General features: G+C 30.5%; 1 protein-coding gene across 1 annotated transcript; it reads left to right on the plus strand.

Moving 5' to 3' along the window:
• The first annotated feature begins 202 nt into the window (after nt 1-202).
• On the plus strand, nt 203-16,229 carry LOC124363605. The gene is made up of 11 exons (XM_046818861.1): nt 203-355; nt 1,589-1,780; nt 1,984-2,178; nt 5,447-5,811; nt 6,516-6,690; nt 7,849-8,006; nt 9,910-10,060; nt 11,098-11,283; nt 13,055-13,422; nt 14,194-14,377; nt 15,990-16,229. The coding sequence occupies exons 1-11, from the start codon at nt 334-336 to the stop codon at nt 16,181-16,183; spliced, it is 2,190 nt and encodes a 729-aa protein (XP_046674817.1). The 5' UTR covers nt 203-333; the 3' UTR covers nt 16,184-16,229.
• Nucleotides 16,230-16,450: the final 221 nt, after the last annotated feature.

A 16,450-nucleotide genomic window follows, 5' to 3' on the forward strand; every position in this document is an offset into this window, starting at 1 on the left:
GTTTGCAAAATAAGACAGTTAATAACAAACATTATTCTACCCATGTGCCCAACGAGAAGTATTCTCCACTTCAACATGATTCAGGTAAAACAAGAGGCAATTAGCAACAATTTAAATACAATTAAAGTGATGCAGAGACAAGGTAAGCTATAAGGACAGGAGGAGGGGGGAGGATGGAACTATCCTCAGTTAGTGAGCACGATGACAGTGGCGGTGGCTGTGGCAGCCGTGCTGAGTGTGTCAGTCCTGTTGGTAGCTGGAGACTCTAAGAACTATAGCCAGGCTCAACTTCTTCGAATCTCAAATGTAACCCTGCAAGATCTACACCAACTCATGACTATGGAGGACTCAGGAGGTAAATGATTCAATCTGTCCAATGTAGGTCTCCCTCATATTGCTATTATCATGTTGTTTTTGTTTACCACAAGTAAATAAAGTAAGAACTAGACAGAATAAGTCTCTGTTTTAGCTAAACTAGTTTTACTATTTTATTACTAACTGGGTATAACCACCACATCATTTACAGTTGGACCGTCTAGAAAAGTGACTTTTACTGTTGATAAAATTCTTAAAAATATAAGTTGAAATACAATTATAATATTTTTTTAAACACTTATCTAGCTGAAGGTGTAGTTGGATAAAAACTTGTTACATTATTCCTAATTGAATACATATCCAGGAATGATATGATATGTTTATTGCATTTTGAATGGATAAAAGTTACTATGTGTCCCAAAAACCCAACCCCACGACCACAACTATTAAATAATTGAGAATTTTCAAATCTCCTTTAGGTATATAATAATAACATCCTCAGAGGAATTTTTTAAGGATTTTCAAAATTATTCCACTTTTTCTCAAAATGGGAGTGAGGGACAACTCAGTAATATAACCAAAATAATCCACAAATAATATCTGAAATGTAAAGTTTTAAGACACAAGTATGAAAATCTACAAAAATTAATTTTTATACATGCTATTAGAAATAGCTACATTTTAAATTAAGATTGCATTTTTACTCTAGTTTAAGCACTTTATTGAATGGCATCAACTGGGTGACCTATAATTTTGTCATTCTTTTTATTAAGACCTTAAAATTGAACATGATGTACTAAAACTTACTTAACCTCACAAATACATTTTTTGGAAAGGGGATAATAATTTAACACCTTAACAAAAAGCAGTCACCTGGCCTGAGATAGTCCTAATAATCTGATGCTGCAAGTTCACATGTATGAAACCAATGCCTTACTTACTGCAAAGCACAGATTTATTTACTTATTACTAAAAAATGCAATTTACATTTTTAAGGACTATTTCTGCCATAGGGTGTTAACAGTTTTGGAACATTTTCTCCCTTATTAAATGCACCAGGAAAAACTCCAAATACTATAATTTTTGTAATAAAAACCTTATACATAGCTCTCTCTTATTTGTCAGATTTGCCATTAAGCCTTATGGTTTTTGACATCTGAAGGAGGATAGATTAGAATCCTCAAAACATAGTTTTCTATTTTTGTAACATAAAGGACAGCAAATGTTCTAAAACCTGCTCTTCTATTAAAATAATTACTGTATTATTTTTCAGATTTAGAAATGATGGCAACAAAGTTAGAAACTACTGATGTTTTGGTTCTCAATGATTCAGTGGCATCCATCAAAGAGGAGTTGAGCAGCATGAACATGACATTTGACGTTCTAATTGAAGATCTTCAGAAAGCAATCGTAAAAGAAAAAGAAACATTGGTGGCCCCGAGCAACAAAAGTTTGTGTGAAGAAGGTAAGTTTTCTATATCTTTCATGATAACTATATAACTTTCAGACAGTTATAAAAGACATAAAACTTGTTTTAAGCTTCTTCTACATAAAATATTGTTGAGTATGCTGATGTTTATATTTTGTTCTGGAAAATAGTACCTTTTATATAGATTTTAATGATAAAAAAATATAACACTGATATTTACGAATATATTTTTAATGTAGGATCATGTTTGGATTGGAATAACTACTACAGACTTGCAGATATTTACAACTACATGGACCACCTTCAAATGTCATACCCTGACAAAGTGTCAGTTGAAACAGTTGGATTTTCTGCTGAGAACCGTCCAATCAAACTTGTTAAGATACAAACAGACACAAACACAACAAATGCTAAAGCTGTCTGGGTCGACGGAGGTATGTACGAAGTTTCATCCTTAATTTAGAGAAGTGTGGACAGAATACTTGTAGTTTATATGTGGCAGAAGTGCACACTTTATACACTTAAGAAATATTTATTTACTGTCAAAGCACAGCTACAACAAGTGACATTGTCAAGACATCAACCAACTGGCTAATTTTGATTTGATCAGTTGGCTTTCTACAGTGAGGCCAAACCACCTGAAACCCCTAATCGTGTTAGTAATGTTTCAATGGGCTGTGAACAGAAAACTTACATGATGATGATGACATGTTTGTTTAAGAAATTCTACCATTCTGTAAATAATATTACTTGAAGAAAGGAAGGGTATTATTTCCTTCAGACATTTCAATCAAAGTTTCCAAGTTAAATCCACATATTTTATAAACACCATCTTGGGACATTTCATTGTCTTTTTGTTATGAATAACCCATATTAAAAATCAAATAAAATTCTGGCATCAAATTAAAATTTAGTTTATTACAATAGTTGTTCTAAATGAAATTTGAATCTATTAGTTTGTCGTGCAAATTAACAAAACCAGATGAAATGTTGACTATTATAGATCTTGTCATATATACCTGTATATTTATTAATTTTTTGTTGTCTATTAACATGTTCACCCCAACGTGCTCCATTGGTGATACAAGCTCAAAAATTCTAAAGTATCAATTACTCCCATTGTAATATAATACAATTAGTGTAGCGAGTACAACTGTTATTGCGAGCTAACCAAACTAAAAACAACGTCGAGCATGGCTGCTGCTAGGATGGATAACCGCTGAGCAATCCTGTCCTTGCAAGCAACCTACCTGCCCAGCCATTGGTGGTTGTTCGGAAGTCAACATTAAGCAGTTGGTCTCCAGGTTAAGTGTTAGAGAGGGCTTCTTAGGTCTAACATCGCCTGGTAAAATAAGACATTTTAAATTTACTTTACTTTACAATCACCTACTTAAAATTATGATTGATTATGTGCTGACTCATTACCATATTGCTATATCTATTTCTAAAGCGTCTGAAGCTTTGGAAAAACTACGCACAAACAAAGGTCCAGGGCCAGATTTGATCCCAACACTTTCAGTACTGTGTTGACTTAATTGCTTCTCTCCTTACACTTTATTTAATATTTCGCTATCCAATGGCATCTTTCCTGAAATATATATAATGTCAGCCATATAGCTCACATTTATAAAAATGAACCTACTAGCTCTGAAACAAATTATAAACCTGTTGCCATTTTGCCAGTTCTTACAAAGGTTTTTGAAAAGATCATACTCAAAAAAATTAATTTTATAGGTAGGCAGTTCATTTTTACTTCCCAAAAGGGATTTGTGTCTGGTAGGTATTCATCTACTAATCTGGTCCTTTTTCTGACATTTATATATGACACTTTTTCAGAAATGTCCCAGGTTTATGCTGTAGAATTGGATTTTATCACGGCTTCCAACCGTGTCTTACATAGTATCCTTCTCTGCAAGATCAAAGTCTATGGTTTATCTGGTCAAATGCTCAGCTGGTTTGGCTCATATTCGAAAGGATAATTCTTCAAGTGCACCATAAATCAATTTTATTTTTACATCATCTATCATTACAACGTTAGAAGTCCCACAGGGGTCAAATCTTGGACCTGTCCTATTTAATTTCTAAATAAACAACATGAGCAGAAATTTAAGGTATCTTCAATGTGGGCACCTTCTCTTCACTGACGATCTGAAACGTTATTATCGTGTCTTCAGTCCAAGATGCGTTTACTCCTTCAGGTGGACCTTTAACTGGTTAATGAGTGGTGACGATAATTCTGTCCCTCAACCTACAAAACTGTTGCATAACTTGTTTGCATAACTTTTCACCATAAGACCTCTCCACTACTCTCATTACTCTTCAGGTGGCAATACTCTCGTAGACAAATGGGGTGAAAGATCTTGAAGTTACCCTTACTTCTTCGCTATCATGAGACTCTAAAAGTGTCTAACGTCTGCAGTAGGGCAGACCGAAATCTAAACCTAATATGGAGAATATCTACATGCTTTAATGACCTCCACATGCTGCAGATCTTGCATTGTTCTCTGATTTTACCTTACTTAGAATATTGCAGCATTGTCTGGTCTCTGCATCAACGTTGCCTTAGGGAGGAAATTGAGATTATTCAGACATGATTTTTGTGTATGGTGAGTCAGCGCCTTGGAAATAACTATCTTGATGTTCCAACTGATATAGTAGCTCATCTCAACCTATAAAATTTGGAGACTAGGTTTTACATCCAGGATGTATTCTTCCTTTTCTGTCTGGTGAATGCTGAAATAGACTGTGTCGATCTCAGTCGGGTAGAGCTGCAAATTCCTGGTGATACCCGCTCCATCAGACCCCGCTTTTCACATGACCCTCAGTCTCCTACATATAAGCACACTTTCCATCTCACATATTAAATTTTCTCAAATTAATATATCTATTTGTATTTTTTCATTATTTTTTTGTTACTAGTTATTTGTATACTTTTAAATTGTTATATTATTAATTGTTAATTATATTTAATATTGTTGTATTAAGTTATCCAAATTTTAATTTTTTTTATTTTTAGCTATTGTTATATATTGTGTCACTCTATTATATATTATTTATTACTTTTATAGTATATTTATTATCAATTGATACCAATTATTAATCTTAAAATTATATCTTATGTAAATACTGGCTCTGCCATTGGCAATAAAGAAATTAAACAGGTGTTTTTTGTAGAAAAAATGTGATATATATATATAGCGATATACTTTGTGTGGTACTTTGAACATTTTCCACACATATTGCGGAATATCATAATGAAAATTGTGTTTCTACATACTGTAAAGAGTACTGAAGAACTTAATGTTTTTAAACTTCTTTAATAAGTTTTTTTCAAAATATTATTGATTCATTTTAATTTGATTAGTAGGCCTATTAAGTACACTTGAAATCCTGGAACTGAAAAAGAGTTTAATTTAATTACAAACCTTTTAATACGCTATGTCTTTAATGTATTAAATACATTTTAATAAATTTTATTAAAACCTCTATGTGCGTTATGAAAATACAATGAAAACAACTTCTTCATAACATGACAAAGTCATTCAATGCACTATGCTAAATCACAACAATTTCAAACCAAATGTATACGCACGGAAAGTGTGCACCACTGGTGGTGCATGTCTGATTTTGCGGAGCTCAACATGTACCACCCTTGGTGTACATAAGTGTTTTAAGAAGGCAAAATACCTATCTGTTAATTAGGGGTTCATGCCAGAGAGTGGATATCTCCTGCTGCTGCCACATACATTCTCCATGAGCTACTGACAAGCTTACAAGCCAATGAATCCACATTCTCAGGCCTCAACTATTACATTCTACCGGTGATGAACCCGGATGGCTACGAGTATACCCACACCAATGACAGATTCTGGAGGAAAAACAGATCTACCAACAATGCCTCTGACTGTATTGGAACCGATCTGAACCGCAACTGGGCCTACAACTGGGGAGGTAAGGAGTCAACATCAGACCCGTGCTCTTCAAATTATCGAGGGGCTAAAGCATTTTCTGAATCAGAAACAGCCTCAGTGTCATCCTACATGTTGAACAGTACTTCTCAAATTATGGTAAGTACAAAATGTTTACAATTAGTATAGAATATATGTCCATTGTTAAATGACTGTCCTTTCCACTACCACTGAAGATCAAGCATGTAACCAGCAAGGGGGTCCAAGGGTTCCAGACTACCCCAAATTTAAATTTTTGTCAATTACTTTTTTAGTAAACGATTATTATTATTTAAATAATTCAGTATTACTGACATGTACTGCTGAAACATCGTTCTCAATAAAGAAAACGGGTCACGAAAATTTTAAGGAACAAAATGGGGCCTTACTCTCTGTCCACTACAGAAAAATATTAGTTGTCCGGATCTTCCCCCCCCCTCAAAATATTTTCCTGGCTACATTCTTGCTGAAGATGAAACCAACTGTTTCAACTACTGTAACTGTTGTAGTATCAATTGATTGCTTTAACTGTAAGTAATAGATTTATTATTAAAATGAGATTAGTAATAATAAAATTAAAAAGAAAATGATATGTTATTACACAAAAGTGAGCTAAAATAATGTTTAGGTTATATTTAAAGGGCTGATTCCCCTAAAATATTTTAGGGAAAATATTACTACTCTTTTCATCTTTTTCAGTGTTTTACACAATTATTATGTTTAAAAGCTATTCCTCAACATTTAATGAATTTAAAAATAACACATATTTAATCAAGCCATATAATTTAATTTAATTGTATTAAAGTGCAACTTATTTGTTATAGGGCTATTTGAGCCTGCACAGCTACGGACAAGCAATAACGTTTCCTTGGGCTTACACCTATCACCGTCCTGCAGACTTTAGAGAACTGTACAATCTTGCTTACAACATGACCTACAACATCAGTGGAGCATCTTATAGATATGGAACTACAGCTGAATTATTTTACGTAGCATCCGGTAAGAATACAATGTAAACTGTTTCATCCACTTATGATGACCATGTCGTGATGATGAGAAATAGCTTCATTCTGACAGAATTATGTAAATGAAGATTGCCAAAATGATGATTTTTCCCAAAGATTGGGAATGGATTAAGAGCTTTAAAAATCTTGTTTGTTTCTTTATTTCTACTTTCTAAATGTTTATTTTACTCCACAGAATTCTTACATATTGAAAGATTTTAACTCTTTATTTTGTTATAATATTGTTAAATTCATGTTTATCAACTACAATAATTCTAATGAGGCCTAATATATGATTAATATAGAGATTAAACCATTGAAGTAAAATTATGGTTAACATCAATTAACATTAAGACCGTAACTGTACTGTCATGAAAACCAACATAATAGTTATTAAATAAATACTATTGTACAACAATTCAGCAAGAATAAACTTCAAAATGTCTTCAACTTAGTAGATTTATTAAACTGATATAAATATATTGAGTGAAAATCAGGAAATTCACACTTTTCATTACCTGACACACTTATTCTTTTTATATAATATAGTTATGTATCTAATTAGAACTCATCCAATTAATGATATACAAATTAAGTCCACTTTTTGAATGAACCAATTTGGAAGAAACATTTTTTGTTGAAATATATATTCCTTCGTGATAAGGATAAAGTTGCTGTTCATTCTGCTAATTGCTTGGTGTTTCATTACTGAACATAGATCTATCACTAACGGTATCAGGACAATGTAGTAATGATAGTTGAATTGTTTACAGCTTAAGATGTTAATAATTTAACAAATTTTGAAGAGAAACATATTTTTCTTCCATATTTTTAGAGCTATAGAGTAAATAAATTACTCAGGTTAAATTACACAGAAAACGGCTTTTATTCAACCTGAAGTAATAATGCAGCCACTGTATGTACTTTATTTCAAATACCTATTAAAAAACTTGTGGAAAATTACTGATTTATATTGTTATTTATATAACTTTGTTTATTTGTAGTTATAGTAATAAAAGGCACTCCAGAACATTTTGATATTTTCTAAAGTATTAACAAGATTTCAAAGCAGCATACTAAACATGTTTATCCTGATTGAACCAAGTACTGTATAAAGGAAACTAACGACTGTAACAACTAGTAACGTGTGCAGGAGGATCCCAGGACTGGGCCAAGGCAACAGCCAACATCACTTATTCCTTCACCATGGAGCTCAGAGACACCGGCCAGTTCAGTTTCTCTCTTCCTGCTACCAAGATTTTGGAAACATCGAAAGATGCATTTACGGCATTTACAGTCCTCGCGCAAAAAGTGAAAAGTTAATAAACATTCTTTTGATTTTCATGCCAAAATGTATTTCTTACCTTTTACATTTCTGTGTGCTTCATTTAAACATTATTCAATATTACTGCATTATGAAAAAAATGTTGTCAAATATATAAATTTAGAATATAAAAGACATATCTTATGCTTTTTTGGATAAGGTAAATAATTCCACACATATTTTGATTTATGTAAGAAAAGAACATCTTTTAAAAAGGTTTATACTACATATCTATATACTATATAAAGTATCCTCTTTTACCTCAAATTTAATTTTAATTTTTAATTTTACTTATATTAGTGCAATATCTAGAAATAGGTTTTGTATACTCTTTTAAGCCTTAGTTCTTGGCTATGCTGACTTGTTTTGGGTCACTATGGCTATTATTCCTATCATGATTGGACCTCTCTGGGATTCGAACCCGTGATCTCTCAGTTAGAGACTTGTGACTGTATCCACTAGTCTATGGAGGAGGACTAGAAATATATTATAGTTTTTTTTCAGCAAATATTAATTTATGTAAAGTACTTCAATTATTTCTTGCCTCCACTCATAAACTTGTTCTTTGGATCAAATTATTAACAGCTGAGAATTCTTACAGTTAGGTACTGTTTTTACTAAAAAAATTTTACTAAAGAATTTATACAAATATAAAAAGTTATGATTAGTATTTTGTTTTGCTAATAATTTACAATACTGTACTGGGAAAAATTCAATAAATTTCTTCTAAGCACAGGCAAAACATGAAACACAAGCAACTATTAAGAGAGATAGTTTGTTCAATCCAGTAGATATTAAAGTCACATTAGTAAAATAAAATCTTAATTATAACCAAAATATACAACTCATTGTCTATATTACTATATCTTTTGCAAAATCAATCTTTCATAGATGTTCTTTTTCAAAACAATGCTCTCAACAAATTTGAGGAATCAAGCAAACGCAATAAAATAAAATAAATAAAACCCTTGTTTGGCCACTTTGTGTTGTTGAATAATGTTAAAACGCACTTTAAATTATAAAAATTAAAACAAAATTTCTTCACCACTTTTTAATTAATCACATACATACTTAGATAATTCAAATAAAAACAGACCTATTTTATCATTTAATTTATGTCTTGTAATATTAACCCATTGGCCTTGTATCACGGAACGGTTCCATGACAGCTAGTCTGGGCTCAAAATTTATATCACGAAACCGTCCCGTGACAAGTACAGCGCCATCTAAATAATTTTTTTTTAACTCCTTTTTCAACCTAATGTTAGTATAAATTAGACTAATATTGTTGTAACACGTAAGAAAAACTGCAATACTACAATTAATTAATTGAAATTTAAATTAATAATAAGTTACTATAAGAATATTAGTGTACTACAAGAGAAAAAATCAATATTCTTGGAATTTTCAGTATTTAGAAAAAACATTTATTCTGACAAACTATGCGTATGTATATATTTATATATATATATATATACACATATTCTAGTATTGCTAGGTAGAGAAATACATTTCAAATAAAATAAAAGCAACAATAGGGTATTTTATTTTATATTATATTTGAGTAAAAAAAATTTTAATTTAAAAAATTCCAAAACTTATTTATTTTGTACAGCATTATTATTTTTAAATTATGACCAAATATATCACTATCTATTTATTATTAAAGCCCATTTCATGTTAATCCAAAAAGATATAAAATATAACCAAATACTTGAAAAAAATTTTTTATAAACATATAACAAAACTCTTACGTTTTTAGCATTTTTAATAGGATAACTCCAGTTGAGCTGATAGTAAAAATATGTATAAGCCAATGGGTTAAAGTAAAACACCAGGTGTAATAGGACTGCCAGCAACTGAAGATCTGAACAATGATAGTGAGACTAGATAAGGGTTGTGGATAGATTAGATAATGCTGTGATTGTTGATTGTCCATTATACAATGCCCACATGGAGGCTGTGGCTGTGCTACTGGTGGGAACTCTATTCTCATGGCTCTGTGTCTACCTCTCTATGCTGTCAGCTGCTGATGTTCAAGGTGATCAACATTACAATTACACATTTAAATAGAATGGCTGCATAAAACATGTGTGATGTTTTATTATTTCCTTTCCAACTTAAATTCAATTTAACTTTTTCATTATTCATTGATTAATAATCATGAAAAACTTTATAATTGGTTACTGGTTTCTAATGTTTGATCCCAATTCTTACTATATTATTTCGAGTAGATATTAAATTTATTACAACCATATTGCTGCAAATTGATTTCTCATTTCCACAGCAAGTGTTGACAAAGCTGATCAGTTGATTTATAGTATTTTGTATGCATTTATTTAGTTGGTATGTTAATTTTTGTTAAAATGCATTTAGTTCTACTTTAAAGTCAGATCTAAATAGAAACATGGATTAATTTTATTTAGTTAGATATGTCTACATAATTAATCAACATAAATTTGTATTGTATTGTATCAACTATATTGATTATTGTTACTTTGGATTTTAATTGTTAAAAGGTTTTATTTGACAAAAACCATACAACCTGTAAACTGTTTTATTAATAATTTGGAAACTTTGCTATTTGACACAAAAACAAACAAAATCAATTTAAAAATTATAGTATAAGAATGTTAGAAAAGTATCTCCTTAAACTTTATGTGATCTGTATACAAAATAAAAAAGATATACATACTACATATAATTCAACACTATTATTTTATACATTACCAATTTTAATAAGCGTAAATACTTTTTACAAATTCTTCAAATTAAGTGGATGCAACAACAAGTAAAATTGGTTTGGCATTTACAGAAATTTCTCAGATAATTTTAGGAAAAAAATGTAAAAATAACACAAGAACTAATCTTTTTTAATCCAGGCCTTGTAGTATAGGAGTATTGTTATGACCATATGACGGCTAATATTTTTGCTTTTTGTTGTTATTTGTTTTGTTGGAAATAAATGGCAGTGTTTCACTTCACACTTGCTCAAAAATGTGTAGGAAATTTTTACAGCAATCAGAGATTATGACAGTGTTATTTTGTTTAAGTAAAAAAAATGGATATTCATTACAGGAAATCCAATGACATGGGACCGATATTATTCATTGGAAGATATAGAAAAATATATGGAATATTTAGCTGATAAGCACGACTTCATTTCTACCGTTGACATTGGTCAGACACATGAAGGACGATCCATCAAGGTGTTAAAGTTGGAATGGGGGTCTAGAAAAAATGCTTCTGTGCTTATAGTTGGAGGTAAATTACAAATAAGGTATGAAACCATAAGAGTACTAACAGAAGAGATGAACAGTCACTAGTTACAATAGACACAATACATAATATGTCACTTGTCGACATGCAAACTTTTAGTGTTATGGATAACCACATAATACAAGTTTGAACAAATTTCAGATTCAGAAACTGAATAAAACATTAAATGTAAATGTTACTGAACAGGTTTACCAATTAAATAAAACAATATTGAATTGTTATTAGAATTATTTTTTATCAGTGAAGAAATGCTGTGTAAAAATTAACAATAAAAGCTTAGGACAAGCAGTTTGATTGTTGTGTCGAGAATCTTTTGTGTAAACTCTGCAACATTTGTAATCCAAAGAAAACTGTCCAGAAGAAAACTTACAATTTAGAAATTTTACCTCTGTAGAAGCCTGTTGGAAGTATTCATATAGTTGGAGGCTGTTTAAAATGTATTATACTATACCCCAGCAAATATTAAAAATAGAGAAAATACTTCTAGACTAATTCCCTCAGAATTAAAAATTGTATTCATATGAAATTATTTTTTTAATGCTTGATTAGACTAAATTCAACAGCAACATGCTTTACTTTAATAAGTAAACAAAATCCTAATTTATGTTCTTGAAATTAACCTTTAAAATCTGATAACAACCCCTTTCATATAAGTATATAGATCTTAAGTGATGTTTCAAACATATCCTGTGGTCAATGAATTTACTCTGGAACCTTTATTCTAGGTCATAATGATTAATATTAACCTTATAACATTACCCTCATATTTAAAAATTATATATCTAACATTTCTGCTTATTTACAAATATTTAGATAGTACCAAATTTGTAAATGCTATTATAAAAATGTATTCTATTACTAAGAGCTTTCTCTGTCAAAGATTCAAAATAGCTGATTCAATTCAGTTTGCTTTAAATTTCAAAACTTCTAGCTTCTATTATGGTACTTCCATGAAAGGTTTTAGACTTTATTCTCTGAGAATAATTTTAATTCTCTGCACTTATTTTAATTTGTAGAACATTTATACATATAAACTTTACACCTTTACATACAGTTTAACTTTACTAAGCTTGATAGCTTGATTCAATATAGGCATAGGCAGACAATAATGTGTTTCATATCTTTAAAAAACACATGTACTTTTTACTTGTTTTTTTTTGTTGTTTCTTCTACTTGTGTACATAAACAATTTGTTAAAGCTGAGATCACATTATTTTATACTTTAATGTTTAACTATCTCTGCAACAATATGAAATTTACAAATACCCATTCCAAAAATTAGGTTATATTTTTAATTTCTGCGGTTTCTGGATATTGGAGGTTTACTTCCTTACTTTACCCAACCAATTTCAAAATTATTTATTTTCAAGTATTTATACTGATGTTTAATTTTTTTTAACTAAACCAGATTTCTATTTAGTATAAATAATTTTTTTTAAATTTTTATTGCATATTTAAAAACTAATTGTAAAACTTTAAATATTATTCCAAATGTTGACATTATTAAACATACCAGTTCCAAAAGTGGCCCTATCAAATGCTGAATAATAACAGTTTATTACTGTGCTTAATATCTATTACGCTTCAACATTTTTTATAATTATATGAAACTACAAGAAATAAGGTGTTTTTTATCGTTAATAATTACTTTACTATTCTTGAAAAGTTCTATAAAACGAACAAGGCTAATGTTTTGAAACTATAAGACTCATCATTATTTGAATTGTAAAACAACTAATAATGTCATCTACTCCAGGAATCCATGCAAATGAGCACATAGGGCCAGCAGCCACATTGTTCCTACTGAACCACATTCTGGAGTCCAAAATAAACAGGACTTCACAGGATTTTCAAGATGTGAACTATTACTTTATCGCAGTCGCCAACCCAGATGGGTACAAATACTCCTTTGAAACTGACAGATCTTGGAGGAAGAACAGAGAACCCATCTTATTGAAAAACAACAAGACAGTCTACGGTGTGGACTTGAACCGCAACTGGAAAACTGGTTGGAAGAGACACAAGAGACCTTGGCAACCCGACTACAGCGGTCCCCAACCTTTCTCTGCTGCCGAGACCAAAGCCTTAGCCAACTTCATACGGAAGAACATAACTAACTTAAATGTAACTATAAGATCTTAGATAAAAATCAATTATGAGTGCATAGGTTTCATACAATGTATGTGAGCCTAATAATTCAAGCAATATCAATTAAACATCACTAGATAACAATTCAGAAAAAATACCAATATTGAATAAAGCTAAAAATATTTTCATTATAAAACCTCATTTATAAAATATATATTGTTGAAAAAAGTTTTCTTTTTTAAATGTTAATAACTGAGGAGTGGAAAACCACATGTTAGAATTGACAGTTTGATACATATGAAGTTAAATGCAAAAACTAAGAACTAATACAAAAGTTATTGGCAAAAATGCATGTAATAAATCCTATCTATTTAAGGTGCAAAAAAGAACATTAAAATATTTTGTTTGGAGGCTGATGGAAACAATGACACGTGTTCCAAATCTATCCTCTCTTAGGTTAACAATATTAATTACCTATAGCCAAGGTTAGAAATGTCATGACATGTTACAGAATGAGTTTATATGTATTTTTTATGATCAAATGTTTGAAAGGTTCCCTTAAAAAGTTAAATTTGTTTTGCAATAGAGAATTATTACCAAAATGATTAAAATTTGAAGACGATTTGCCTAAATTGTAAAATTGCTAATTGTATACTCCTTAGCTTCTCACTACAAATCCCTCCTTAACTGACATCCCTAATAAAACATAAATGTTGTACTAATTCAGTTAATATGTTAAAAAATTAACTATTGAGTTCATAAAAATTAATTAACATCTCTTTTTGCTTATTGTTAATTCCTTTTCAGACATTTGTGACGATTCACAACTACGGCCAGTATATAATATATCCTTGGACTCATGTAACGGCGCCTATTAGAGACTATAAACACATCCGCAAGTTGGCAGAAAAAATGGCATTTGCTATCAAAGGACAAGGAGGACCGATGTATAATGTGGGTTCAGGCGCCAAAAAACTTGCTATAGTGCCAGGTAAGTTGATAGTGCTAATGTTGGCAGATATGTATACAAAATTAGAAAATCTGGCGCTGAGTTTTAAAATATGTGTAAAGTTTTACTACATTACTTTGGAATAGTGGTGGTTGAATTGAAGAATACTACTCTGTTTTAAATGGATTTGAAAAAGGTTCAGTGAAATGGCTATACTTGTTAAGAACTAAGTCATCATCTACATCTACCTAGCTTTTCCTTTAATAAAGTAATTTTCCATTTTATTTTATTATTTTCATTTGTTAGATTTTAAAATGAATTTCCATGGTAATGCCTTTGAACTGCAAAAATGTGGGCATATACTTGTTTTATATATAAAACTTATTTTATTGCAGATACAAATACATGAACATAAATATATAAAATAACAAACTGTAAACATAATGACTTTTTTAACTACAATAATTTGTTAATTTGGCTATCTATCTATGCTTTTTGAATATATAAAGTATGATGGAAAAATGTTTTAGCGATCAGTAATTTGTGTACTTCTGATTAGCTGTTGTATGCAAATAGACGTAGATAACTCGTGGTGATGAATGAAAATAAATGTGGAAAATACTAACTGCAAGCACAATAATATTGAAAAACTACGATAATTTGTTCATTAGGTTATCTAAGGGTTTTCAAATAAAAAGTGCCAGATACATTTGTTTTGTCCATCAGTAAGTATTAGCATATATCAATTCCGAAATCAAATCTTTTGAGAAGATTCAAACTCAGCTTACTGACACATTACTGGTTTAGAAGAAAATAAAAGGCCATAAAATAATCTTAAACAAAAGTGAAATCCTTCTCTACATCATTTACTTTGTCAAATATTGGATAAAAAACATAAATAATTATTTCTATTCTTCGTCTTATTTTCTATAATCTGTAGGTTCTACTCTTTAATTCTTTACCCAATGCCTGTTATCTTTTCCATCATCCCTCTTATTTTAATTTAATCTTATATTTTGTTACTTCCTTCCTTCCATTCTCTTTACTTTCCACATACCTGTAATCACCTGTTTGGATGTATTTACACTTAGCATGGGCAAAATAATATGTGCGTGCTTTCCAAGCTCCTTTTACCTAAGTACTAAATTACTACTTACTACTTATTACTACTTATTAGTACTTTTACTAAATTTACTTCATAAATTTAGTAATTTCTTCAACTAGCCAAATTTGTTCCTCAAATTAAATCCTGTATTATTATCATAGTAATTCATCGCGAAAAAATGTATTTAAATATTTGCTTCCCTAATATCTAAAACCAATTTCCATCAAAAACATATTCAAATATGATAAAAATAAAATTTGCAAATTTTAGAAAGCTAAAATTTAATTTGCTTCAACATGCAATTTGTATTTGATTTTAAAATAGAAACAGTTGGTCCTGTCCTTAGCGTTTCTAATTGAAACCATTATTTTATTGAGCTCAAAATTGAAGCCTCATAATAATAGTATAGCCTTACCATTATTCCAACCAGTAAACTATTTTGGTCAGATATTTATTTTCTGTTGACAGTTTAAATCATACAAGCATTTTATATTTTAAAACAAACTCTTCAATACTTGTTTTCCCAAATATAACACACTTGATGTGCAGGTACGCCAGAGAACTGGGTGCGGCGGGTGGTGGAGGTAAAGTATGTATTCTCTCTGATTCTGAGGGACCAGGGCACTTACGGCTACGAGGTCCCACCGGAGCTGATATCTGTTGTGGCAGGAGATGCTGTGGCTGCCGTTAACTCCCTTGTAACTCACATGAAGTTCTCCCGGCGAGTACAGTCTGTCAGGTAGTCTGTGCTTCCATCAATATATTAAACTACTAATCTTTAAATTAAAATGTGACCTATTTATTTCTTTCACCTTGAAAGTGTGAACCTAATTTTTTATTTTGGTAGACGTTACTAAATCTCTGACTAACTTTACAATAAATTTTATTTCATAAATATATTGTTATGTATCTACCAGACTGTATGATTCTTGCACTGTATTGTTTTTATTTAACTAATTACTTCCTTTAAAAAAATATTTTTCATTTGCCTTAGAGAAGAAGTGGAAAGA

The sequence above is a fragment of the Homalodisca vitripennis genome, chromosome 5, assembly GCF_021130785.1.
Source record: "Homalodisca vitripennis isolate AUS2020 chromosome 5, UT_GWSS_2.1, whole genome shotgun sequence".
NCBI classification, from domain to species: Eukaryota; Metazoa; Arthropoda; class Insecta; order Hemiptera; family Cicadellidae; genus Homalodisca; species Homalodisca vitripennis.